At 40.6% G+C, this 27,826-nt stretch overlaps 1 protein-coding gene across 6 annotated transcripts in view; it reads right to left on the bottom strand.

Annotated features, from left to right (window-relative positions):
• The window catches only part of COL14A1 (collagen type XIV alpha 1 chain), a 116,868-nt gene extending 89,330 nt beyond the window's left edge, over positions 1–27,538 (bottom strand). For 3 of the 6 annotated variants that reach the window (XR_012583402.1, XM_014263843.3, XM_014263846.3), the window contains exons 1-5: positions 27,321–27,535; positions 23,982–24,103; positions 18,876–18,992; positions 17,628–17,771; positions 14,517–14,603 (exon numbers count right to left, since the gene is read on the bottom strand). Coding sequence is in view for 4 of the 6 variants with exons in the window: in XM_014263843.3 (XP_014119318.2) it covers positions 14,517–14,603; positions 17,628–17,771; positions 18,876–18,992; positions 23,982–24,069 (436 nt within the window). In the remaining 2 variants the exon portion in view is untranslated. Of the gene's footprint in view, positions 1–14,516; positions 14,604–17,627; positions 17,772–18,875; positions 18,993–23,981; positions 24,104–27,320 lie in introns of all 6 variants that reach the window. The other 3 variants (XR_012583404.1, XM_026799658.2, XM_074556266.1) reach the window with 3 other exon arrangements.
• Between the last annotated feature and the right edge of the window lie 288 nt (positions 27,539–27,826).

Raw genomic sequence — 27,826 nt, 5'->3', positions numbered from 1 at the left:
TGTCTCAAGGTCTAAATTACTTTTCAAGACAGAAAACTGTATATTTTATTAATATGGTCATACTTATCTACCATTCCTATGTAACAAATATGCCAGGATTTAAAAGGCTTATTTCTCCTATTTCTTTAGTAAGGTATGAAATCCCTGACAGTTTTCTTTGGCTGTCTAGAAGACAGTTAATCAGGGCACTTCAGACAAAAGTGGTACTCAGAAATCCTCAACATTAATTAAGGTGTATGTCTAAATCCCTCTGGTCTATTCCTGAGCTCATAACACAACAGGTAAAGTAACAGAGAAGAGCCTGCTGAGAGAACAGTCTGCATACTTATGAAAGTAGTTAACACAGAAATAATGAAAAACTAGTTGAAACAAACTGCAACAGCACACTTAAACTGCAGTTCAGCATTACAGATCTAAGTACATATGGTATTATGGACAGTGTGTCTAGAAACAAAAAGGATGGTGCAACACAAATGCAGTGCAAAAGGCTTCCAAATTCAAGGCCTTATATAAACTTCATGCAGTTCTTGAAATAATATTTTCATGATGTAACTAGTATATATGGTTGTATAAATACAAATATACAGTGATCTTTAGAAGCATCACTAATTTAGGATGTCACATGTCAATCTAGAAAACGTCAGGATGAAATTTGTGCCCTCTTGAATGTAGCAATTCTTCCATTCTCTAACTAGCAGAGATGCCTGAGTAAATACCTAACTCTGGGAAACCTCAACTCCCAGAATCACAGGGTACTGGAGGTGGGAAGGGACCTCTTGAGTTTGGTCGAACTGCCCTAATCAAAGCAGGGGCAACAGCAGCAGATTGCTCTGGACCATGTCCAGTCAGGTTAAAGAGTCTCTAAGACTCCACAACCTGAGTAACCCCCTCCAGTGTTTTACCATCCTCATAGCAAAATAATTGTTTTCTTTGATTAAATATAATTTACAGTAACTTTAGTTTGTGTCTACTGCCTCTTGTCCTTTGCCTGAACACCACTGAGAAGAATCCCTGCCTTCTTTACTTATTCCAGAGTGTATTTTTACACAGTGGAAAGATATCTCTCAAACTTGCTGTCCTCCAAGCTGAACACTCCAACTGCCTCAATCTCTCCATTTATGAAAGATGCTCCAAACCTTCAACTATCTCCATGACCTTTCAATGGACTCTTTTCAGTAAGTCCACATCTTTCTTCTACTGGGGAGTCAGCCCAGCAACAGACAAAATTCCACATGTGCCTTCACCAAGGCTAGGCTGAGGGAAAAAATCACCTCCATCAATCTGCTAACAGCTTCCTTCCAGTGCAGCCCAGGAGGCTCCTTTGTGACCTGCGTCTGTTTGCCTCCCTTGTGCCATGTGTCTGTGCTGGCTCAGGGTCTCCTGACTCCCAGGGCTTTTCCTGCCATGCTCCACACCAGCCAGTTGGCCACCAGCACTGGTGGTGCCTGGGGCTATTCCTGCCTGGGGCTGCACTCTCTGCTTCCCCTTGCTGATCTGGCACTGTTTGACACCACTGCCCTGCCTATGCACTGAGCAAAATTTGGATGGTGAGTTTGAAATGTCTTGAGGGTACAGAGAGAAGAGATGAGATATGAGAGGTACTTCACAGGCCATAGCAGACCAATCCTTCTGCTCAAAATTTACAGTTTTCCCTTCCTTTATCATACTAGAAAGATAACTGCAAGAGACCAGAAATTTTAGCCCACATTTCTAACCACATAAGCAAATCAAATCCAAGCAAAGCCTCTGCTGACATGAATTTAATTTCTGAAATAGTTGTCTGGACCACTATGCAGCCCTAATTCCGCTAACTTTCCTGCATACATGGAAACTAAATATACTCAGGCACCAAGCTAGTGCTAGTGTTCCACAGAAGATCCTTTGAGTACTCCAGAAGGGCAGAGTACAAGAACACCACGTCTCTGGAGAACAATGAGCCAAAGACACACACACCCCAAACTGAGCAGTCAGAGAAGGAAACAGGACTCCCTCCTTACATGCAGAGTAGTATTATCAGCACAGCCAACCAGACAGGTGAGAACACCTCTGAGGTAGAAAATGTGTCCCCACAGCCAGGTAAGTTCCATTTCAGCTACAACCTGGCACTTTTAAACCAAGGGACATAACTCAGCTGGAACACCAAGGCTTACCCAGCACAGGGCACAGGAAATGGGTGCTGACCATGAGGCAGCCCAGAACCAGAGTCCTGCATCAACAGACCCAGAAGGGACATGAAGATCTCTGACCATGCAGTGAGGGTGGAAATGACCCCGAAATCATCTCTCCTCAGTACAAGCTCATGCTTGCTGTTTAACAACAGATGAATGAGACAGGCTATGAAACAAGACTCTCCTCAAACGAGAAACAGTAAAGAGCAGCCTTGAAAGAGAACTTGTAAGGCAGACAACTTAAAAACCAAAAATTGGGTGTCTTACAGTTGTATTCAAGAAAAGGCCATCTCACAGACTCTGAAAACAGATACCAAAACTTTAACCTTTCTCTCCCATTTTACTGAGCATAGCATAAAGCAAAGAAGATTCTTCAGGGTATGCAAATCCATGATGAGTTTACTGATGAATGCATCAGTCCTTTACAAGTACACATTGCTGCAAGAGGTTCCTGGTCTTGCACTTCAGTCTTTAATAATATATCTGTCTGTTACCACCTTCAGAAAGCTTTTTTTGGTTCTTCTTTCAAGATTGCTACACAAGTTTTAAAAAGTGGCCCAGAGTTTCAACTTGTACTATGTGGCTTCCCTGTTATATCAAAGACAAGCATCACTCATGACATACCAAGATGTTTACCTAGAATGTACATGGTCCTGAGTGAGCCTACAGACTGTGTGAATTCATGCTGCCAGAGGATGAAGAACTGTTAAGGAATGTCTCAGCAGGGTAGTAATGAAAGTGTTTCAATTATGAAACATGTCAACACGGACCCTGAATCTGACTTATGGGAACATCTCTTGCTGCCAGCAGAATCCAGCCATGCCAGTGCACTGTTGATTGGATGGATACTCAAGAGCTAATGACTTGAAGAGATGAAAATCAGTCTGAAGATAATGAAAGACCATTCATTCAGCTGAACTTCTATTAATCCATCATTCAAGAATGTGAATAGCAGCCTCCCACTTCAACTAAGAATAAATTGCACAAAAAAAGTCAATGCCTGGGGGGAAAGCTACCAAGGGAAAAAAAGAGGCCAGACAAGTTTTCAGTTGGTAATAGTTCAGATATATGAAGCATTATACATATTTACTGTGCATAGATATGAGGAGAAACATAACTCAAGGGTTATGGATATGAGGATAAGCATCTTTTAACTCAGGCTGTCAATCTGAGTGGTTCTAATATCAGGAGCTGGATCACTTTATGACTAAAATGAAACTTCCATTGAGGTCCAAGATAGGCTAAGTCTCTTATTCTACTCAGAGAGTAGAAAGAGCTAGAAAGTTGTTCTTTGTCCAAACTGCAGATTCTCTAGATATTGGTACTGTCAACACAGTGTCTACACTTCAATAAAGTGGATGCATTCAAATAGAGTTTCTAGGGAGGGACATTTTGGATGACAGAAAGTGAATCTCTCCAATCCCCCACTTCTACTTGAGCAGGAACATTTATGAGAGGTAGTACCTAACCTTAATCAGATATTATTACATTCCAGGAAGAAATGCATTCCCTCCTACAGTAAAGCAGAGCAAGGAGTTAAGCAAGTGGAATTCCTGGGTAAGAATGAAGACTCATCATCATTCCTAATGCCAAGCTTTCTATTTTCAGAATAAAACAAGGGTTTATTCTGAAATAATGTCAGAATATCATCTGGAGTACACAAATTGAAGAAGACATCCAGCAACCTCCAAATTAATACTCACTCTCAACCCAGGCTAATGCAAATAAATAAAATTTTACACCTATCCAGAACAGACAAGGCAGTTACAAACACATGAGAGACTTCTTTAGTTTAAAATCAACCTCTTGTTCCCAATTTCTTATTCTCTCTCTTCCCTGCGATTTTTTCTGTCAGGATCAAAGTGTACAACTCAACATGAACTCTTTCCCAGTTCCAGGCTTCACAGTAAATTCCAGGTGTTCAGCTTCAAGCTAGCTGTCTCTCAAAAGTATATTTTTAACTTATTCAGATTATGTGAACACACTTGCGTGTTATTTAATTTGGCCAGATGGCAGATGTAAATGCTGCAATCTCTAAATGTAGCTTGCTTTGTTTTCTCCAAAGCAACTACCAAATTATGGCAAAGGAAAAGCACTTAAGAATTCTGTCATGTCAGTGTTGATACTTCCCATCATGTTTTTCAGTCATGAGAGCCAGGAAGGAGTCTTCCAAATTACCCTAGCCAGATCCATAGAAGTACTGCCATTGCAGAACGAAATCCAAGTTGCAAGTAGTACTCAAAGGATGCAATAGCTATTTCCTCCAGAGAAATCCTCAGGATGAATTCCTGGAATAAGCATTGATCATCCACAGCACAATGAGCTAAACGTTCTGGACAGTAAAGACGAGTTTACCCAAGAGTTTCCTTGCGTCAGAGTCTTCCTGTAAGTCCTCCAGTGTTTAACAAGGAATTTCTAATATACAAAGCTCTGCATGGCAGCTCACAGGTTTATAGTCTAGCTTGGAAGCCTAATGGATGCCTCTCATCAAATTCTACCTTCTGAAAAGTACCGAAACCAAGGTGGCCTGGGTGCAGCATCCAAAGTTCACATATCAGAGAGAGCAATGATATATTCTGACAAGTCTACTTCATCTCCTTATTATAACAAATACTTTCATCACCTAAAGTTGAGGGAGAAAATGAGGAGTTCCAGAAAAAATGGAAAGCCATGACATGTGGCACAAATTAAAATAAAAATCACTGCCAAAAACCCCATGCTCTGATGACCTAACATGGATGGGGACAGGATTGCTGGGCAGGTTCTACATGGAGTCCAGTGCAGACATCTTTTAGCACATATCAGTATGGTGGTCTAACCACCACTGAAACCACTAAGACCACTGGCTTTAGGCATTTTAATGAGAGCCCTATTGGCAAAGTTCAGATGGTCAGGTGGTGCTTTCACTAGAGAAAGCTGAGAGAGGAGACATCATGCATTCTCTGTTTGGGCTAAGGTTGGGCAGAACAAAGCCAACTGAGTCCAAAGCCAAGGTGATTGAATCTGAAACCAAAACCAGGTCTACAAAATAATGTCTGGGCTAAGCAACCTCAGAGTGATCAGAGTAGCATGGTGAGGGGAGCACAATAATAAATGCTTGCCAAAGCTTTGTAGTGGTTCTAATAATGCTGAATGTTCTAATAATGTTTAAGCATGGTCCAAGCATTACCCTGACTTCTCAAGGGAGGTGTAGGGATCTGGGACCATTCCCCTTGAAGATGCATAGAAAATAGATTAATTTCTATGTTCATATTATTTTAGTTGATTAGTAAGTGCTAGAACAAGCGGGTATACACCACACACACAAGAGCTATTGACAATCAGGTCAAAGGATTGCATGTCACTGCAAATGTCACTGCATGTCACTCAGTGCCAAAAGGCAGCTTTCACTAAAGGCCACAAACACATTTCTCAAGATGGTAAGCCCAGAACTGAAAGGTAAATTAAAAAAAATCCTGAAGTAACAGCCTACACAGAGCACATGTCCTTAGGGTTGAGGCAGCTAATGATAGAAGATGTGCATCCTGTTTCATCCATGACAAAGTAATGCATCCCCACACTCCCCACAGACACTGCAAAGGTGAAATATTAGCCTCAGTATTATAGACATCTTTTAGGGAAATGTAAGCAGTAGCCTAGAATTTAGACAAATGCCATCAATAGTTCTGGACCTCACTGTATTTTCTGATGCAGGCTTTCGTTTACAAATGTCCAAAAATGAAACCTATCATACAGAAGTACTCCACAATGTTTAAATAACCTATCTACAAAGTAGGCAATGTTCCCATTTTGCAGTATCAAGAAACTGATGCTTAAGACTAATGGCCAGGGTTATCTCTACACTTTGGAATGGAGGATAAGGTAGAAGATGTTGAGCTAGTTATTTCTGAGCAGGGAATTGCATTCACCAGGGAGTGTGCTATACTAAACAGGATTGCTGCACTGCTATTAGTTTTGGAGTGAAATTGGTTGCATGCAGTTCAAACAACCCTTCAATATTATATTGCACTGCACTGGAACAGAAGAAAACAAAAGTGTGCAGAAACTTCATTTTTACCTCTTGTGTAATTCCAGCATAGACCCAGAAACTAAACAATAAGTACAGAGGTTTCATCCTGCTTCTATCTTCTGAGATCAGCAACACATTTGGATAACTTGACCTTACTTCATAACGTGGCTCAGACTGGTGGGTCACAGCTTAGGGGGCCATGAGACAGGGGATACAGGAAAGAGTACCTGGGGACTGTGCAAGATCTAATGGGATATGTTTAGGAGAGGAACTAAAAACATTGAAAGGTAGTTTGGGGAGAACACATAGAACAATGAAGGCATCAAGGGGACTAGTTCCATCTGCACAAATGGCTGATTAGTACCTGCTTGGCCAAGCCCTGTGCTTGATCCCCCCAGACCTATTGGGACTACATGCTCAGTCCTGATACTGGCTGGAGCTGGGGCACTGGGCTCAAGGGTTCAGTCATCCCCAAAGCAAGAAAAAAAATAGTATTTAAAGTGGAAGAGCTAAGTACTTTCCAACAAACTTTGCTTTTACCCTCAGACTGCAAAAGCAGAAAAACCTGCAAGAGCCAAAAAAAGACAAAGATTGCTTAGGAAAAACATAATGCACTGGGGGAAAATGCCCACACAGCATAGTTATCATTTCTTTCTTCTTCTGCTCATAATCAAGACCTAAAGTGTCCTCCAGAAAGCTCAAGGAAACCCTGCTAGTAAATCAAATAATCATTTGTGTAAAGACATAGTTAATGAGTTCCATAGCCCACGAGTTCAGTAAGTAATAAAAAAAGTCATGACTAAAACCAACATTTGCAGTTACATTAGCCAGGATGAAGTGAGTAAAACTGTGAAATGCTGCCAATGAAGCAGAAGTTCAGAAGGTATTCATTCCTGTGGCTTAGTCAAATACCTCACAGCACTCATTTCACACTGTCTAGTAATACTTACTGAAGCATCTGACATTAACTAAACAGACAAGTTAATAAATTAGATAATTAATGTCTTTTGAATAGTACCTTAATATACCTCTCTGTGGATTTTTCCTACCCTACTTAAATAGTGCCATTCAACAGCTATAAAACTACAAATGTCAAAACTCATTTGCATCAAATGTATAGGAATGCTGAAAGAAGAATGCAAATCAGGATATTTTCTAAGCTTACCACACCTCTCATTTTTATCACTGTTGGAAGACTGATTCCACCTCACTCCAAGAGCTATTAAAATAGAAATCTCAGACAAGTATACCATGAAAAAGGTTATGCCTGTTGCATTGTCTGACAGAATAAAAAACACATTATGAAAAAAATAATAATTCAGAAACATTTACATTGAAAGACTGTAGAAGCAATGTAAATAATAATATCACTAATAATGTACAACACATTAGGAAGTTAAAAAAAAATTATCAAAACTATCCCACTACAAAACATAATAACTTTGGATTTGTCTACACAGTTTTTACAGGCAACTGAGCCCTGGCAGATCATACTCACCCAAAATAAACTGCAGACATACTTATTATTACTTAGCAGGTAGATATCACGACAGACGGCTTCAGGCTTCTTTCCACAACACTTTATGATACTAAAGCCTGAAAGTACTAAAACCTCAAAATGTAGTGCAATATAACTAAAATCTCTTCTCCGTGCATCACTGAGTAGTGAAGAAAAAAAGAAAAAAAAAAAAAGAGGAGAGTGGAAACAGCATGTGTCAGAGGTAGCTAAATGAGCAGCTATTCTTCATTGTATTTATAACTTGTATATATATATCTGTGCAAATAATCACAATCATAATAATATCAGTAACAAGGTTAAATTCAATAAAGATCACTAATAATATTAAATTCTTTCAAAGGACCCTTTGTTCCTCCTTACAGATAATTTTTACCTCTTCCTCAAAAACTTTAAATTAATATACAGTGCAGGACTATTGATCAAGGCACATGAAGTCACTATTTGCTGTTTTTAACATTAGTTCAGGTTATATTACTTACATACAAACAATGTAACCTGACATCTGCACCTAATGCCAAGGCATGGCATTACACAGCTCGTTTTACAGAGCTTCTGCTTTTCTATCTCTAAAGCCCACTATGATTTCTATGCTGTTTTTCACTCACTCACTACTTAAATTTTCCATTGCCATGTTGTCCATATCTCTTCATTGACAATAGATTAGTTATAAATTCTCTGTCCTAAATTTCTACCTGCTTGTCCAGTCTTCCACAATGTGGAATCCAGATCTAGCCTTTATTGTCAACCACTTTCTCCTAGAACTTCCTCTGTTTTTCATTTGCGCAGGGAACTGGGTGGCATCACCCATTTTCTCAGAGCTTTCAGCTGGCTCCCCACCAGCCCAGAGAACTCAGCTAATGTTCCAGTTCCAGTTTTGCTCTTGTCATATGGTAAAGGTGACTCTCATCAGAAAGAAGCACTTCAGGGATTGAAAAAGCTGCAGTTCCCCCAGGTATTTTAACTCAGCACCACATCACTGGATTTTCACAGAGATCGGTGAAAAATGCACTCCTGCCCCTAGTGGGCTTACTGTGGGGTGAAACACAATTTTGATTCTGGAAGGCTGAACAAACCTCTGTGTTCTGTGCTGGGCACTGAAGATCCCTGACCTCCCTAACCAGTCATACTCACTGTATGACTCTATTACATGCACTTTACAATGACAAAGTAATTAACATTGTGATACACAAGTCACAGTCTTTAGTGGGAGTTTTATTTCTCATTGTTTCAAAGTCTACAGACTGTGTAAGGCTTATCCTGCACCACCTGATTCAGAAGAGAAATCTGACCCATACATGCTCTATGCATCTAAATCATCTTGATGTGAGATCTGCATAAGAGAATTTCCAAACACAACAGGTTAAAGACTGTAAATTCTTTACTCTAGTAAAGCACTAATGGAGCACCTTTGGTATTGGGTGTTTGTGGCCAGGTTTGGCAGGAGGGAGGCTGCAGGAGGCCTCTGAAAAGAGGCCAAGTGTCCAGGGACAGATAGTGGCACTTATGGGAAAACATATTTAAGAAAGGAACAAAAATGCCCGGCAAAGAGTGAAGGAAAGTCAGAAATGGTGAGAAACAGCAGAGAGAAGCCCAAGGTCAGAGGAGAGCGTGCTCCACGGCACAGCAGATATTCTCTGCAGCCTGCAGATGATGTACAGAGAGAAGAAAGGTATAAGAAAGGAATGAAAGAGGGAGACCACTACACCCTGATAACAATCTCTCAACACCCCTTTTACATCACTTGCTTCCTCTCTGTAGGGAATTGGACTGAGTGTAACTTGCAGTGATAACAAGGGAGGAGGAGAGGAGTCTGGGAGGAGGTCAAGTTGAGCCTGGGAAAATGGAAAGGAAAGCTGTTGTTTTAATGTTTGTCTCTTTTGTTTCCTGCTACTCACATTAGCAAATTTTTTAACTGGCAATAAATTAAGTAAACCTTCACCCACTTGACTCTGTTTGCCTACCATGGTAACTGGTAAGCAGTCTCCCTGTCTTTATCTCAGCCTATGAACTCTTTCATTCCTGTTCTTCCTTTTGTCTCTCCCATCCTGCGGGGGAGAGGAATAAGCAAGCAGCTAGGTGGGAGTTTGGCTGCTAGCCTACACTAAGGCACCACACCTCTCAACTAAAAATCCCCAATCAAATCAACATGAATGCAGATAAAATTGGCCTCAGTGTTTTGTTGTTTATATTGAAATAGGTAGTTAAGCCCAGTTCAGATACATGGAGAACTATTCTGCAGAAAAAGATATAGTCATATATTTGCCAGAGGGTATAGTCAAAGCACTGATTCTCCCCTCCCCAAAGGGATTTGATTAGAGAATCAGTCATAGAAGCTCTCTGAGAAACTGTAAAACATCTGAGAAGGCACAGAATGTATTAACCCCTGTCACTGTACAGAAAAGAGCTTTGTACATGAGGAAGCTGGAGAGGAGCCAGGGTACAAGCACTCAAATATCAGTGCGTGCTGAAAGAAGCTGCATCTGTGAGCTTTTTCTCAACAGACAGAAAGAGAAAAGGCTTCTGACATTATTAATATGAGTGTGCACAGCAGTGATAAATCACTAAGCTGAAAAATGACAGGTTCTCAAAAATATAGAAAGGAGATTCAAAACTTGAAAGTGGTCATGCAGAAGAATTACAGAAAGTTTCTGGAAATCAAATATAAAGTGAACATTTGATGGAGGAGTGCTAGACATTAAGCCTGAATTAATTTGGCACCATGACATTACTGGATATACACTGGAGGTTTGCTTGTGATAAGAGCACAATACTTACAGCACAAAAGGAGTGAATCTTTTTCAACTTGAATGAATAGGACAGAATAGATGGAAAATTTTAATCTAGGTTGCTGAAGCTGCTTCACTAGCAAGCCATACAAGCTGTTGACAGAATTCCATAAAGACAGAGGAAAATCCTAATAACAATTTAATTTAAGGACAGAAGAAGAAAGTCAATTTTGGAGTTCAGGAGAAGGCATTTAGAACTCCCAGCACTACTCAGAGCCTTAGACAGTCAGTGATTAAATAATGGACAGTACTACATAAACAATCCTCCATACCACAGATTAAAATAAAAGTGAAATGCTCTGGAACTACCTAGAATCATGAGTACAGGTATTTACATGTTGCATTTCATAGCCAAGAGCTGGTTTCTAGGAGCAGAAGGGTTATAGTGAAATCTTTGTCCCATTGAAATTGAAAGAGAAATTTCTGGGGTTTATTGTGTGACCTTGAAGAAGGTATATTAGCTAAGTATTTATAAACAACAAGTTCATTCAATTATGTAGTGCCTTTCAGGAAAATCAGCAGGACACATGACTTATCATAATGCACAAACCAGAGCTTGTAACATCGAAAGAGTTCTTAATCTTTTTTCATACTCACTGAGAAGTACATTGATGTGCTTTATTAGTTCTGTCCCTGAACAATGATTTTAGATTTTCTGGTTTACTAATGCCAGTAAGCATCATTCTATAACAAGAAGTGCAGATGTTCACAGAAGGCACCTCTTTATATCAAAACCTGACACTATTAACTGGGGAAATGTGCTCCTCCTTCACTCAAGAGAAGAACAGAAGCCACAACCACTGACAATATTATCCTGGACAATGGTTGTTTTCAATTTGTGTTATAGGCTAAGATTGCTCTTGTTCTCAGGTAAGATATTATTATATCTAACTCAACCTAGCTGTCAGCATAGAAGATTTTTAAAAGGTTATACAAACAGATTAATAACACTTTCAATAAGGTCACAGACAACACCAAGCTGGGCATAAGTCTTGATCTGCTGGAGGGCAGGAGAAGGTAGGATCTAGATCCAGCCTGTGACCCAAGGCCAGTGGTGTGAGGTTCAACAAGGCCAAGTGCTGGGTCCTGCACTTGGGTCACAACAACCCCATGCAGCACTACAGGCTGGGAACAGTGGCTGGAAAGCTGCCCTTGGGAAAGGACCTGGGGGTTCTGTCAGCAGTGACTGAACATGAGCCAGGGTGTGCCCAGGTGGCCAAGAAGGTCAGTGGCATCCTGGCCTGGATCAGAAACAGCATGGCCAGCAGGAGCAGGGCTGGGATTGTCCCTCTGTACTCAGCACTGGTGAGGCCACACCTTGAGTGCTGTGTCCAGTTCTGGACCACTGACCACAGGAAGGACATTAAGGGGCTGGAGTGAGTCCAGAGAAGGACAACAGAGCTGGGGAAGGGTCTGGAGCACAACTCAGGTGAGGAACAGCTGAGGGAGCTGGGGGTGTTTAGCCTGGAGAAAAGAAGGCCCAGGGGACACCTTGTCACTCCCTACAGCTCCCTGAAAGGAGGCTGCAGCCAGGTGGGGTTGGTCTCTTCTGCCAGGTACCAAGGAGAAATGGACTCAGGTTGAACCAGGGGAGATTTGGATTAGATATTATGAAAAATTTCATCACATTGAGAGAGGATAAACATTGGAACAGGCTGCCCAGGGAATTGGTGCCATCACCATCCATGAAAGCGTTCAACAACTGAATGGATGGCACTTAATGAGATGTTTTTGTGGACATGGTGGTATTAGGTCAAATCAATGATGCACATTTTTTCCAACCTTAATGATTTTATGATTCTGATAATTTCTTTTGTGGTGTTAACTCCCTAGGTCTAGCCAATCTGACCAAAAATATAAATACAGACACAGAATGTATCAGGGCTGCTATTAAACCCATCAAATTTAGCCATACACTAAATGGTTATGAAGCCAATTAACTCCTGGCCTGAATTCATTTGGTTGTACTCAAATAATTTCCTGTCACACATCTGCAGAGGATCAAGTTATTATTCATTGTTTTGCTGTAAAATTTTGCACCTATTTCTTTAATCCATTTCTTTCAGACTTTTCCTTATTTCTTTGATTCTATTTCAATTTGAGGTGGAACAGTCTTTATATATTAAACTATAAAAGTTTTGATACCATTACTTTCCATGTATCTGTTCTGAATTCCCTTCTACCCCAGCTAAACATTTTTTGCTGATGCTGTAATTTTTGCCCAATGTTTTCACTTGGAATCTCACCCTACTCCTATTGAAGTCATTCACTTGTAATCTTCATCACTTGGAATAATCATTATACTGTGCAAAGCAGAGAAATATGCAATAGTTAGAGTTGAGGAAAAAGTTCTGTTACTGTACAACAATATATAGCTGATTTGGAAACAGGGCTAAACTCAAGCCTAAATAGGGCTAAATTCAAGAACTCAAAAATTAGTATAATATTTTTTCTTTATGATCAGGTTTGCTGATCAAGAAGTTTCTAAATTTTGCTTTAGTTTTAAATGTGCACCCCAGTTTCTAGTAAAACCTGTTACAGTAAGTATAAGGCAATATCTTTCCAGAAGTGCTGGATGGAGATGTACTTTGTCCATTTACAAATTGCCCTGATACAACTGAAGAAATTCAGATGAGTAAAAAGTGGTGCAGGGATGTAGGGATGAAGAAGGTGACTAAACTAAAGACTTCAAAAGTAAACATGAATCCTAAAAAGGGAGAGACTGCAGATCCAAGCTCCTCTTGCCAATTGCAGTTTTGCCCTTACTCCATGAAAAAGCATAAATGCTCTCCCACAGTCTGGCAGACACTTTCCTCTGTCTGTATTTAATAAACATTTTCCAAGTATAGGCCCAGTTTTCCCTCCTTCAACTTTTATCAATTGTCCTTCATTAAGAAATCAAATCACATTTTCCTTTTCAGTTCTGTAATTTCTTCCAGCTCAGTCTTCCTCCAGACAAGATGTAGGAAAATCACCTATCCACTACCCTGTCATGCACTAGCAGGTACAACTCATCTCTTTAGTCTTGCACACACTAGCTAACATTCTTCCAATGCACCCAATGGAATTCAAGGGTGCTTTGGTTTGAGAAATGCTGTATGGAAACAAACTTGCATAGTGTTAATAAATACAACATGACATAAAAATGTGGTAGGAATAAAAACCCACAAAAGAAAAATTTGCGTGGGCTTCAAGGAGCTTTGGGTGAGGTCTTTGACACTTTCATTACTGGAGACAGATTTATATGGAAGGGGAAAATGGGGTCCTTGAAACAGTCCAGTTTATTCACAGAGAGACTATTTAAGGTCATACCAAGCTCTTCTTGTTCTATATACCATAAATAACCACTGAAGGGAATAATTACTGTTGGGGTTACTTTATAAAGAAGATGCCATTTGAATTTTAAAATAACAGGAAATAGAGATGCATATTAAGCTTGAAATAGATTTTCATCCATACTAGACAAACTTCTCATGGCAAGCAGTATCACATTTCACCAGAAGATTGGCTCCTGGCAACCGGACAAAATTAACTCCTCTTTTTTCCCTCCCTCAAAACGTTTCAAATGTTTTCATATATACAACCTACACTAAGACAGACTTATCAAGTTATTATGTGGCTAATTACACAATAGTATTAATTTCGTGGGAATGAATACTTCCAGTCTGTCTTATAGCAAGACAAGAAGTTATTACATGCACACGCACTTGCATGATTCTTCAACTACTCAAAATGCACCCAGTGGGGAAATACAAGCAGTTTTTAGTATTACCTAAAATGATCTTTTTATCTATTCATGGTGACATTTAGGACTTTCTAAAAAAGAGAAGCAAAACACAGAAATAAAAGCAATACCTCTGTAGCAACTTTTCAATATTTTCTGAAAATACTGGTTTTTTTCCCCTCTATTTAATTTAACCCTGGGAACCAGATTTAAAGTACTAACTTACAGAAAATCTCTACAGTGGCCAAGTTAAATAAAGAAGCTGATTATATTCAGAATATCACATAAGTCATATGTGTTATGATCTGACCTTCCGGAGCTGGTTTACTCGCATTTGTTTTTTCTGGATCCTTCACCTTGGATTTACTCGTGTCTTTCCTTCTCTCTATGTCTTTAACTGTAAAGTAAGGGGGAAAATCAATTAATCTAGAAACAAGGCAGTTAGAAGCATGTAATTTTCTTCTTCTTAGGTGCACAGAGCATCTGAAGATATGTTTAGGTAATGAGTTACTGTTTCTGTGTTTTCCCTCCCTCCCTCCCTTTGCATTTATTATTTTCATGGCTCTTTCCCCATTCTATCATCATTAAAGCTCTCAAAACTGACTCTCTTCACACACAAGAGTCCAAATAGTGACATCAGCACCTAAGCCCATACAGACAAGATCCCACACTGGAAATATAGTCCAGAAAATTGGCAAAGCTAGCTGGGGAAAGTCCAGCATTGCAAAGTTCCCCTCCAAGTCAGTCAACACAAAAGCACACAAGCCAGCTGTTACACTGTCCTCTTTACAGAATCAGCTTAGATCCCATGCCCAAATCTGTAGTCAGGGCACCAAATACTTCCAGGAGTGCAAGGTTGCTCCAGAGCTGAGGCTTTGACAGTTTCCCATTCCACAAGTGGGTGGGATCCCTTACTATATCTCCAATCTCTCACAGCAGCCAAGCAGAACTCAATTTGATTAGCAATTCCTAACATTACATTAGTAGCCAGTAGTGCTTTACTGATAGTCTGAAAGGTTCTGACAAAGTCACTGCTAAAGTCATGTATTGGGAAGAAAAAACCCTTCCAGAATTTTCTTGGAATGCTCATTGGTATCCACACTCCAGCTGTCTGCAACAGCCAGGAAAAGCTTAAAACAACGAAGCTGAGAATATCTTCCACAGAAAAATAAAATTCTACTCCAATTACACTTCTTCATTTATGTAAAATTGGATTATGACTGACATTCATCCAAGCAGGCACTGATCCTCAGCCAGGACCAAAGTCTCTCTGTGCTACATCTTTCAAAAAAACACTGTAATGGCATGAAAGGAGGTTATCTGTCTCTTGACTTTGTAAGAGAGACAGAGCAAATATTCTGTTGTACATTAGTGGAACCAAAGTCAAATGGACTTCACTAATCTACCCAATCGTACCTGGAATATCTGAATCAACCAGGAGTGCTCCAAGTTCCAATCCAAAATATAATCACAAGACTAAGTTCTAAGGAAGACAACGAGCTGACAAACATCTGAATGTGATTTTCTCACTATGACAACCCTTTGCAGAACCTACAGTGCTCACACTCCTACAGAGGTGAGAACAAAAACCCTGAAACTTTGACTCCTCTCCTTACTAAGATAGCACGTGACTGTGTATCACCTCTGCCTTTAGCAAACAATTGTGTAACTGATTTGGGAGCAAATTCAAGTTCACAAGTTTGCTGAAGAGCCAGCTTTTACCAAGGCAGATCTTGGTTATTAGCTGAGTTACAGAATGCCACAACAGCACCAGGTCTTAGTCAGAAGTCTGTGCTTAATCCTTAACTGAACAAGACTCTGATTAAAACAAGAGGTGAAATACCAGAATAATATTGGCCAAAAAGGATGCTGCTGCTTATCCTTCTGGGAGCATTCCTTTGAAAAAAGCCCAAGAGCAAAGCCAACTAGCTAGCCTCCTATAATGCTAGAGCTATTGAGGGGCAAGTCTCCAGAGAAAATGGTAAAGTCTGAAAATATCCAAAGGAGGCAAGTTAGTCACATCCTGACAGATTTCTGGATTTGGGAACTGTCATAATTCTAACCACACAGGAAGAGGCAAGACAGCAGTTTTACTCCAACATTTACACAGACAAAGATTTTATCTAGTACAGTATCTTAGTTCATTAAACACTATGTATTAGAATAAGAATGCATCCCTCGCTATATAAAGAGAAATACTCTTTTACAATAAAATTTTATTGTAAGTTTGAGAATTCTTAGTACATCAGTTACAACTCCAGAGCATTAAAACCATACTTCCAATGCACTAAGACAGATGATATTCTCAAAACTCTATGTATTTGACCTTTTTTCATCTCAAGAATTAGTGGCCTCATGTCAGACTACAAGGAAAAAAAAACCCCTACAATACAGGAGAGCAAAAAAAGGATTTGTACATATGCTGTATCTGCATTCTTTACTCATGAAAGGCATCATGCTTTTAAATTAAACTCCAGCCTTAAGTGCAGCAAAGAGAGTATACTAAATAGAACATAATCCTCATATCCTTAAATTGTGTTGCCAGCTCTACTTTTCCTAAATGCCATTTCAACAACAGCTACACCTAATATTATAGAATTTGCTGTTGCCTTCTGTGGGCTTCTTTTTAATGCTAAAGTAATCTGTGGTTTTGTGGGTTTCCTAACCAGGACAGAACTTAAGGCAGTAAACACACAGTTGTAGTGGTGAAAAGCTAAAAGGACTTGGATACGTGCCACATCAAGTACTCAGCATATTTTATCTTGTGCTGGTTTTAAGAGAAAGGTAGCTTGGCAAAGCCAGTGAGGAAAACTTAGCGTCAGAGAATTCATTAGGCTTTCAACTATACTCCTGCACTGCCACATTATTAACCAAATCTCCACAAATCATATTTACAACATTTAACATGAAGATCAAGATAAATCAGATAGGATGTGTATATACCACTATGATGTAGATATTAAAAACATGTCTTGATCATATAAAAATTAAGTTTGCAAACATATTTGACAGCTGAAGACCATTAAGAAATCAGCCTTTTATACTACTGAAGTAGCATCTAGTAGCCAGCTATAACATTGTTTTAATAAAAAGAAAATTTTTAAAGTATCAGAATATAGCACTCTATTTTTACTCATTGAAGATTCTTTCCATGAAATACCAGCTAATTTCCTAATGAAACAAGGAAGAAAGGGATGCCAATCCAATGAAAACAAAGAGCCCAATGCAAGAACATACTATGAAATTAATTCAGGCCTCCACCTATACTTACATCAGTTAAAATACATGGCTTTGATTCTCCTTCCACCACAAAAAAACCCTGTTTTTCCATCATTCCCCTTTGTGTAAGACTTGTTACCATCTCAGAAGTTGCATTAAATATCTGATACATTCTGTATGTCAGCCATAAAGAGACACTTACTTCTGAACTGGCCTTGTGCTGGCTTACTTTCCTTGTCTTCACTGAATGCAATGATCTGAAGGGCATAATTTTGATCTGGAATGAGACCCTGAATAATTGCTTTGGTTGCAGTATTTTGAAGAATTAATTGATTTGTTTTTCCACCTATAGGAGAAAAGACAAAAAAAAAAAAAACCAAGTACATAACTTTGTTTGCTTTTCTTATAGCACAGTAAACGTAATGACTTAAAAATACCTCAAGCTCTACCATGACCTAAGCATTCCCACTTTACCCATTTTTGGGACTATCCATACAGCCAGGCCAGAGAACATCCCAGTAAAGCTACAAGATAGGTAGCCTAATCAGTTTTCTTAAACAGAAAGAGAATTCTAGATCAGCATTTATATCTGGACCTCATGAAACAGCCATGGTGTCCAGCAAAATCATTTAGAACAAGAGAAACAATTTACAAAATCTGCCAAGTTTGGTAACATCATACCAACAGGGTTTCCCTCTGTGATTGGCTGCCAGTTTGGACCCTGTCATACCCACATCACCTCTGAATACTTGCTTCGCCTACTTTCTTTGTGCTAGGAAATTCTCATGTATAAAAACAAATATTGAACAAATAAATAGTTGTTATTGAACAAGTGAATACAAATATTTATATGTTCATTTACATACAAGGATTGCATGACAACATATATATACAAAGATGTATTTTAACCATATGTTAAAACAGTTTCTGTTCTAAATTTAATTTTAAATGTGCAGAAGTAGGACCTTTATAGATCTATACAGCCACTTTGATATCTGTCTTTTCAAGTTTTAATTCAAAAAACTTTTAAAGATTACTTGTTTTCTTAATTCTTTTCCTGACAGCTCACTAGGGAATAAGGGACAAGGGGATCCACCTTGAAGGCTGACTGAATTAGGATTCCAATACTTTTCCCTGAACAATTCCTAGAATTCCTTACACCCCACTGGAAGAAAGGTAGAGACAGATGATCAATGCAATTCCCAAAGACTACACATGAAGCATAACTAGCATTGACCCACCTCTACTGCCTCAAGCATTTGATTCCCATTTTCTGTGCCTGACCACCCTCTAGTGAAATCAATCTCTCTTCTGTTGACCAGCCAGTACTTCATTATCCAAAGCTTGCTCACAATTTCTTCACTGTGGAGGATGACACTAAACTCTGAAAAGCTTTTATGCTTTGGGAACACAGTTTTTTCACCTCAAAAGAGAACATAGAGACTTTTACCTGAACTTGGAGTGACAAGAAGTTTATATCCAGTGAATTGCCCTTTGGGGGCTTTCCAAGAGATCTGTACACTGTCAGGACCCACTACATTATATCTTAGTCTTGTTGGTGGGGACACTGCAAGTTTGGAAAGAAAACAACATTTTAAATTCAAACAAAGACTAACCAATTTTAAACAAAAATAAACACATATAGGAAGACAACACAAAATTTTAATTGTAAAGGATGCAAGTTATTTAAAATGTCACATACATCAGTTTATTAGTTTGTAAAATGACATTCCCAAGTGTACTACTTGCCTCAGACAGACCTTTTATGTCTTTACAAAACAAACTAAACAACCTAACAGCAGTGGACAGAAAGACAAACAGTGTTAGATGTTAAGACACTAGTTTAGCAGGCAAAGCTGGTAATAAAAATGCTCTTTGTTAATATATGGGAATTAAAATTGCTCTCTTGCTTAGACTGACAATATGCATAACCTACACTCCTTTACCTCTCATTATTGTGGGCATTTCCCCACATTTAATGTCACCCAGGGCCAAATTTTCAAATCCTTGTGAGGAGAGAATAAGCAAGAGAAAAGACAGGTGTGCACAAGGCAAAGGGAACATCAGCTGCCCAATTTGCAAACCTGGCTAAAGCAGCACAAAGCTTTGCAGCTGCAAACACTGCCTCAGTCTCATCAAGACTAGCAGGCATGCACAGGCCAGTCAAGGCTTAGGGGCAATCTGGATGGTAAGCAAAATTTGGCTATTTATATTGTGATGTCACCCAGGATTCAAACCGAAGCAGCAGGTGAAAGGAAGAAAAGCAGGGCTAAATAGCTCTTAATTGACGAGGCTCACGCCCACAGTTTGTTGGTCCTTTAGATAAAATAAACCAACAGTATCATGATATGTCTGAGATTTAGGGATTACAGCACATGGAGTGTCTGAGTCAACAGGCAGAATGTGCTGGCCAACAATTTCTGGCCTCTCCATTTGACCTGCTACAGCCAATGCAGCTCTGGCACCAGTAGCAGCCAAAGACCTGTCCTGAACCAAAAACTTTTTCCTACGTGCTACTTTTTCCAGGAGCCTGGGGAAGAAAGAAGGCAAAAGGCATGCTGTAGATATTTGAGATTCAGGGGTGCACGTTTTTTCATGCCATTTACTATTAAATACATTTTGGATCTTAGCAGTAAGAATTTGGAGGTTCAATGCAAGGGATACATTCCCTTGCATCCCATCTCTCATTCCCTAAGTGGCAGTTTTGTCAGACCAAGGTCAGGTTCTGTAGTTCTCCTCCTTGAGGGACTTGACACCAAAACACAGAAAAGAAAGTTCATAAGTACCAAGAACAGTTTATCAACACCTCTGCATCCTCAAAGACCTCAAAGAACAAGCTCAAGAAGAGAAGCAAGGGGACAGAAACCGCAAGGAGCACATGAGCTCCCCACACTCAAAGCTGCTCTGATTGGCAGCATTGGGCTCACACCCAACCCAAGCATTTCCTTAGTTGCTGGGCTCAACCTTGTCAGACCTCATCTTCAGTCTGCCTGTCACCTCCATGAAGTTTAGAAAGAAAGAGGCTGCGAGCAAGATTGTGTGCAGGAATCACTGCAAATACAACATCAGTTCTTTGAAAATTTGGCCCTGATACTGCAAAATGTTTTGCTAGGCAGGTTTCTGCAAGAACATTCAGCATGCTATAATTGTAAAAACATGACAGAGACTATGGCAAAAAGTTTTCAAAGCCAAGCAGACTGTAATTATGGATTACAGCTTTTAATTCATTCTCAAGATACATTGTGTCTTTGAGCTATACATAAATCACAATAAATTGGGGCTGAATGAACATGAGTGACAAATCACACCTAGAAGTTTGCAAAAATACAATTCCTTTTATTATTTTGCCTCAGGAATAGAAAACAAAATTTTAAATAATGGCTGCATGCAAGCGTGAAAATGCTGCAGATTTTACTGGGATTAAGTGGTAAATTCGTATGGGGATTAAGAAGCAGAGCAGAGAGCAACAAAGTAACATCAAAGATTGACCAAAAAAAATCCCAATCATGTCCTAGAATTTCAGAGCTCACTTTGTCTGCCATCTTCCTTTCCATCCTACTTTCAACTTGACTATTTATGAAAGCACCTTCTAACAAAGAAGCATAGTTCCGGCCTAACTGCTATTAGCCATCACCAAAACAGGTAAATGTATGAGCCCATAAAAAACAATCACAGACCTTACAAGCAAAGAAGGACACAATCACCAGTTTTTCTGTATACTACAGAGTTACAATGTGAAAGACTAGAAAAGGGGTGCCAGAATAGTCTTTACATAACTGGTCAATTTTCACTGGGTTCTTTTTGTATTAAAGGCAGCAGTGCAGTGGAAGGAATATTCCCACACAGCAATGACCCATAAGAAAGAAAATAATTATTCAGTAGGCAGATAATCAACTGTGTCTTAGTTGTGCAAAGACTAATGTTCTGGCATAGAAAAGTACATATAGCTAAGGAAGTTAAAAATCTAGCACTCAAACAGACAACAAAATATTGATGGGAATTACTACTCATTCACCAACCTGAAGAGGATATCTTTATTTCTTTGGGTCTTTATTGTCTGTGGAACAAAATCTCACTTCTTGCAGAAAGGGAAAAAAAATCAATCCAAGCTGAGTCAGTTAACTGATAAAAAATCAGTAGCTAGATCTCATTAAGTGGTTTTACAGGAATGCAAAAGAGAATGGCTGTCAGCAACATTAGAGCAGTCACCCAAAAGAAAACTGACAAGTTCAAGGCTTTGGTTTATGCCACCAGGTAAATTAGCACTCCAAACACATAACTCTTACAGACAACTAGGGAAGGAATGTTTTCAACTCTTACTGGAAAGGAAAAATACAATAAATTGTTTATGGACAATTCTCCAAGACATCCAATAGTCTAAGTTTGGATACTAACTAAATATTGTGTCTTTCTATTTACTGTTTTCATAAGAATTGAATAAGCTAATATGCACTGCAGTTACTTAGCAATTACAGTAGTAACACATGAAAATTATTGCTACACAAAGAAAATCCATCTTTAAATAGAGAAAAAACACTCAAACAAGTTACTTTATGGATAAATGAAATATTCTCAACTGGTTTTCTTGCCCAGCACTAATCATGTACTATATAAGAACATAAGTAGACAAAATATGTTATTTATACACTAAATTGAATGGGGAAGAAACAGCAGAGCTGAAAAAATAATTGTTGCTAAGTCAAAACCAAACAGTGCTATGGGACACAGTGAGATATAACCACATAGCTCCTCTGAAGGGATAATTTGTAGCTTCAGTCACGTTGGCTTCAGTCTCACAAACATATTCTCCTTTCCAAGAAGCCACATTACACACCTTTACCTAAGCATCTTTGCCAAAGGAAGGAAACACAAGCTGGAACAAATGCCAGCTCTTCCTACTTGTTGGCAGAGTGTACAGTTGATTAAAACAGATAAACAAATGGTATAAAATTTTAAATAGTTTGCCAGCTGCATGAAGAGCTTACTTCAAGAGGTGGCAAACTTGACAAAAAGAATTTGAGAAACACCTTATTACTTTCAGTATACCAAGAGATTTTTTTTCTGTGACCATGGAATAGAGACTTCATATCACCTAATTCAATAGAATAACAGTCGTGTTGGGCTAAGGCAATGGTCCACTTAGCTTAATATCACACTGCTGACAGCATTCCATAGCTGATGCTTGCTGAAAGAGTCTAAGAACAAGGGAAGTATTGTTCTTTATTCACCAAGTACACCAACTCTAGCTTCTGTTAGGGTGAATACTGTGGAAAAAACCCCCCTGACCTTCATTTCATTGTATTGGTATTAAAGGGAGAACACTCTCCGACTATAACTGATGGAATCAAAGGTTTTAAAAAGTGGAGAAGAATACAGTTTTCCAAGATCAAGGAACTTTGCAAAACTTTCTGGAGGTGGACTTCAAACCCCAGACCTGTTTTGTAAATCTTAACCATATGTATTAGGACTGAAATACAGAGAAAAGACTAACCATATGCTTTGCTTTATTGTCTTATTAAGTCACAAACATTCTGGAACTAATTTCTGACCGGAATGATGCACTGAACATTGGGAACATACATTTCTTGATTCACCTCGCATCGCCGACATCATACATTACAGCTTACATGTGTCCCTCAGTTCTGGGAGAGGCTTGTAAAATGCTCACAGATTTCCAAGCATCCAAGAGTGCATCCTTCCCCAGCACTCAAGTGCCACGCAGACTGGACAACACTGCTAGCTGCATTGTCAGGATTTTGAAAGACTCACGTTGCCAATAGTTTCCAAATGTCCTCATGAATAATACATGACACAAATCGCTTTAAAAGACCCCAGGATCCAATTCTGCTCCTGGTTATGCCCATGCAATCTCATATCAAAGGGATTACATAAAACTAAAGTTGAGAGAAATGCCTTTCTTTAGAAATCATAAAAACTCATTGGTATTCTTCCTCCCTCCTTCCCCAAGCAATAGGATACATTTCTTTACATTAGCAGTCAAGCCACTGTCAATACAATCCAACAAGTATGTAACAATCCCATCAGTATCCTTTAATATTCACAAAGGAGATTTTCATTTTAAAAACTGCAGAAGTAGTCTGTGACATTTAACAGATCTGTGCAATATGGAATGATATAAGCACTACAACAGCTACTGTTCCAAAACATACATATTACATACAAGATAAAAAACATGCATATTCAATGCAATCTTTACATCACAGCTGATCCTTCAAACTTGCTTGATAGACGACAATAAGAGCAATTTCTGATAAGGCCTTTCATGTAAATAGGAGTAAAAACGTGTATAATTCATTTTGAGACACATGATTTTGCACAAATATTTATGCTATTTGAGATACTAGGTTCAAAGAGTACACATGAAGATGTAATTCTACTCCCACCTGCTCCCTGAGCTCAGCAGCAAAATTTCTGCTTCATTTCAGTATTATTGGATTCACATCCTATTAAGCAGGAAGTAACATTTGCATTTGGAATAAAAAGTCTATTTCTGCACATCAGAGTGAAAAACTCCATCTTCTTGTTTGTGACTCACCTTGACCCTGGACATCACTGATGAAAAAAGGTGTGACAGCTAAGAAAGCCAAGAGAAAACAGCTCTGTATCTTGTATCGACACAGCATCTTCCTCCCCTCAATACACACAGTATCAGCAGGTCTGAAAACACATGGAACAAAAAGACTTACTAAACAGGCAAAGAGAAGCCATCCACTTTAATGAAAATTGTGGGGAAAATCTTAATTTGATTAAAACAAACAAACAAAAAAACCCAAGCAAACAAAACAAACAAACAACAAGGAATTTACCACAGACACCAGTGGAGATAAATTTTCCTGGCAGCAGTTTTATGACCAAAGCACATTTTACCTGAAATGGACAAAGAACCCCACTTGGGCTACTCAACAGTTTTGAAAACTTGGCCCACATAAAAAGGAACTGTAAATTCTTTGCTGATCAGACACAAGCATTGGAAATAGAGTAAGCTATAGATAATAACAAAGTACAACATGTACTTCTACACAGTCCAGTTTTGTAAGAACCTTATCAAGGTATCTGTGGTAAAGAACTCTGAAGCTTTTTTTTAAAGACATCACTTTGTTCTGAAGGAACTCACATCCTCTTCCCATTGTCCATTTTGCTTTTTCTACTTTATTCAGCTTATCCTGTGCTTTCTGTTGTAGTGTCTGCACCTACAGTCATGGTCAAAACCATTTACACTAACTTGACCAGTTAGGAGAAACCAACACTTTAGAATGCAGTAGTATATGAACACTAAAGGTAGTCCTAGGTGAACTAGCTGGGTTACAGGAAACAATTCTGGTTCCAAAGAGCAAGTTTCAGAATGAGCAATTTACCTGACCACAGAAGTTAGCTTAAAAACAGTGCCAATCTCAAGATACAGCCTAGCACCATACTTATAAAGATTTCTCTTTCACTCAACTTGACTGCACTAGTTTTAGTCAATTTTCTGGGCCAAGAAGACATTTTTTGCTGTCCTCACCTGTTAAAATTCTACAGGATAAACAAATTAAGATAATTAATAGTAGATTTCTTGCAGGCAGCAAAGAGAATTTGAAGGTTTACTTGGGTAAATTTTGGTTTATGTATTTCTGTTTTGTAGGTTTCTCACATTTACCTCCTCTGTCATTTTCTTGACTAGTCCTGACATACCATCACTGTATTTGCCTTACATGTTTTCCTTGTCTTGAAGGCACATGGCAAGTGATTCATCCACTATCTAATATAAAACCAGACTGAAATACCTCAATCATTATTAAACAGAAGAGGATAAGACCTACATTCTCTTCTCTCTCTGAGCATTTGCAACCTGCTATAGCTGTAGGACAACTATAGTCCTATAGTTGGTAGGTCTACTGTCACAATACCAGTCACGAATGCTTGATACAACTTCTAGAAATATATACATTGTAAATTCCATCTCCAAAGGAGGTTATCAGTTTTAACCATACTATCAACAAATTTCACATTACTTAAACATATATTTTGAATCCATCTCTCATAGTATAAATCTCTCAAGACAGAGGAAAATACCTAGAACCCACATCAAAGATGTGCACCAAGAACTTATATATTGCTATGCAGAGTTGTTAGACCCATCCTCCAGACAGAATTCAGAAACCTGTGCAAAGTTCCCAGGTTTCCTACTACACGAACCAAAGTGTCAAACACCCAAGGACCAGAGTCAGCAGACAGCTGCCTAATGACAGGCAATAGGAAGACCCAAGAGTATCTCAAAACAGGCTGAAATCCATCTCTTGTGTATCTCATGTTGTGTACTGATGCCTCAGGAATACAATCTGGATCAAGTAAACACAGACTCTCCAAGCAACTTATTCTTCCAGGCAGTTACCACTGATGATGTGTGGATTGCCTCCCATAATAACCCAGACATTAAAATATTCACTCACAGTGGTGGCTGAATTCCCCATCTGCTACGTTTAATATAAACCTTCCTCCAAAGCAAGAGCTATAAATACTAACTGACCGATAATCCTGTGTTAGAAACATTGTCTACTGCCGCTTTAATAGAAAAGCCAGAGAAATGAGATTTATTGGAATAGACATAACTGGTGCTGGATCAACTACACACAAGTTCATCTCTGCAATGATCCGCACGTCAGGGTTCACTTAACCAGGAAAGGAAACCCCAGTCTGCAGCCACCTTGTGGCTGACATTGTGTGGTACTAAAAACAAATATCGTATTCCTTCTGCTCTTTATGTATTTCACCTTTTAGTAAGTATGTGGTAAATGAGTTATCTGCCAGACTAGCGCTAGGAGCAGACACCAAACAAGCCAAGAACCCTGCCATGAGGTGAGCCCCGCTCCTCGGAGCCTCTCTCCCAGCTGGGCTCCAGGACTCCAGGCACGGACCTGGCCTCAGGGCACCTTCTCCTGAGGGAAGGACGTACCCTCTAGAGCAGGGCGACAAACGCGGCACACACCTTCGTGCTCCGCCCTGCCCCGGCTCCGCGCACCCAGCCCAGGAGAGGAGGCTGAGCGCATCCCAGGACGGGCAGGTCACTCGGGGATTTCCCCTGTCTCTGTGTCTCGTTGCGGAGCGGCCGCGCTGCCCGGGAACACGCTCACGTCCGACGACCCGCTGGGCCAAGCCGGAGCTCGACCAGCCCCGGCCCCGCAGAGGGAGGCGGCGGAGGGCACCGGGACCGCGCTCTCCCGCTCGCCTCTCCACAGCCCCGCAGCGTGGGGCCAGGGGGCCGCGGCTCACAGGCTCCGCTCCTGACCCCCGACTCCTCTCCGGGGGCTCCCCACCAGCAGCACCCCCCCGTGTGAAAGCGAGCGCCCCCGCCCCGGGCTAAGGGAGGAACCGCGGGGAGCTCGCTGCCTCCGCCGAGCCGAGGCGGGGAACGGAGCCCGTGAGCGCCAGGGGCTGCCGGCAGCGAGCGGGGACCAGGCGGGGACGCGCTCGCCAGCCCGGGCAGCTCCGCGCAGAAAGCGCCGTGCAGGGCCGGGGCGGAGCGACTGCCGCGACACCGCACGGCGCGGAGCGAGGGAGGGAGGGAGCCAGGGAGGAGGTAGCCGCGGCGGGACCCGGGCAGCAGCCAGGGTCTCCGCCACAGCAACAGTGAGACTGATGGGGTTTTAATTACTATCAGCTATCAAAGTAAGGCCTTTGCAGGGGGTTTCCTAAAGGGGTTTGCCCGTCCGAGCCTGAGCTCGCCACCTTCCATTTCTCCATCTCCTCCTCCCTCGCCCCATCCTCCCTCCGGCGCTCCCGTCCTGCCGCCCCGGAGGTGGCCGGGCAGGTTGATGGGAATCTCTGCGGTCCTGCCTCGATCCCCAGCCCGCCTGGCCCCTGCCGTGGAGGGGGACGAAGCGCAGCGCACACCGACCTGTGCGGGCATCAGCCGGGAGCGGCCGGCGGGGAGCGGCCGCTCCTTTTCACGCGTGGCTGCGGGTGCTGAGCCGGCTGCGGGAGAGCCGCTTCCCTCCCCGCTGGCCGCTCCGCATCTGATAAGGCGAAAGGGGAGAAAAAGGAGGCGGGCAATTATAAAGCAGAAGGTGGAAAGAAGGGGGGAGGGAAGAGGCATAGGCGATGTCTGAGATCCCACCCTCCGCCCCCAAGCCCGATCCCCGCGGCGGGGGCGCGGCCAGGTGCGCGGGAGGCAGGGCCGGGGAGCGCGGGCAGCGTTCCACGGGCAGGTGCTGGGCTTGTCAGTGTCCTCGGTATTCTGGGTTTGCTATCTGTTAACTAATTTTCCTCTCTCCAAAGTTCCTTATTCACTGAGTTTATAAATTATTTCAAAGCTGCCTCCTTTGCAGTACGGCTTGGAATGCAAGTGCTCCCCACGCCAGCTATTGAGATGTGTGGATTAGTGACTCATTGGGGAAATATTTA

The sequence above is a fragment of the Zonotrichia albicollis genome, chromosome 1 (genome assembly GCF_047830755.1).
Source record: "Zonotrichia albicollis isolate bZonAlb1 chromosome 1, bZonAlb1.hap1, whole genome shotgun sequence".
Classification (NCBI taxonomy): Eukaryota; Metazoa; Chordata; class Aves; order Passeriformes; family Passerellidae; genus Zonotrichia; species Zonotrichia albicollis.
This window is presented reverse-complemented; position numbering and strand designations above follow the sequence as displayed.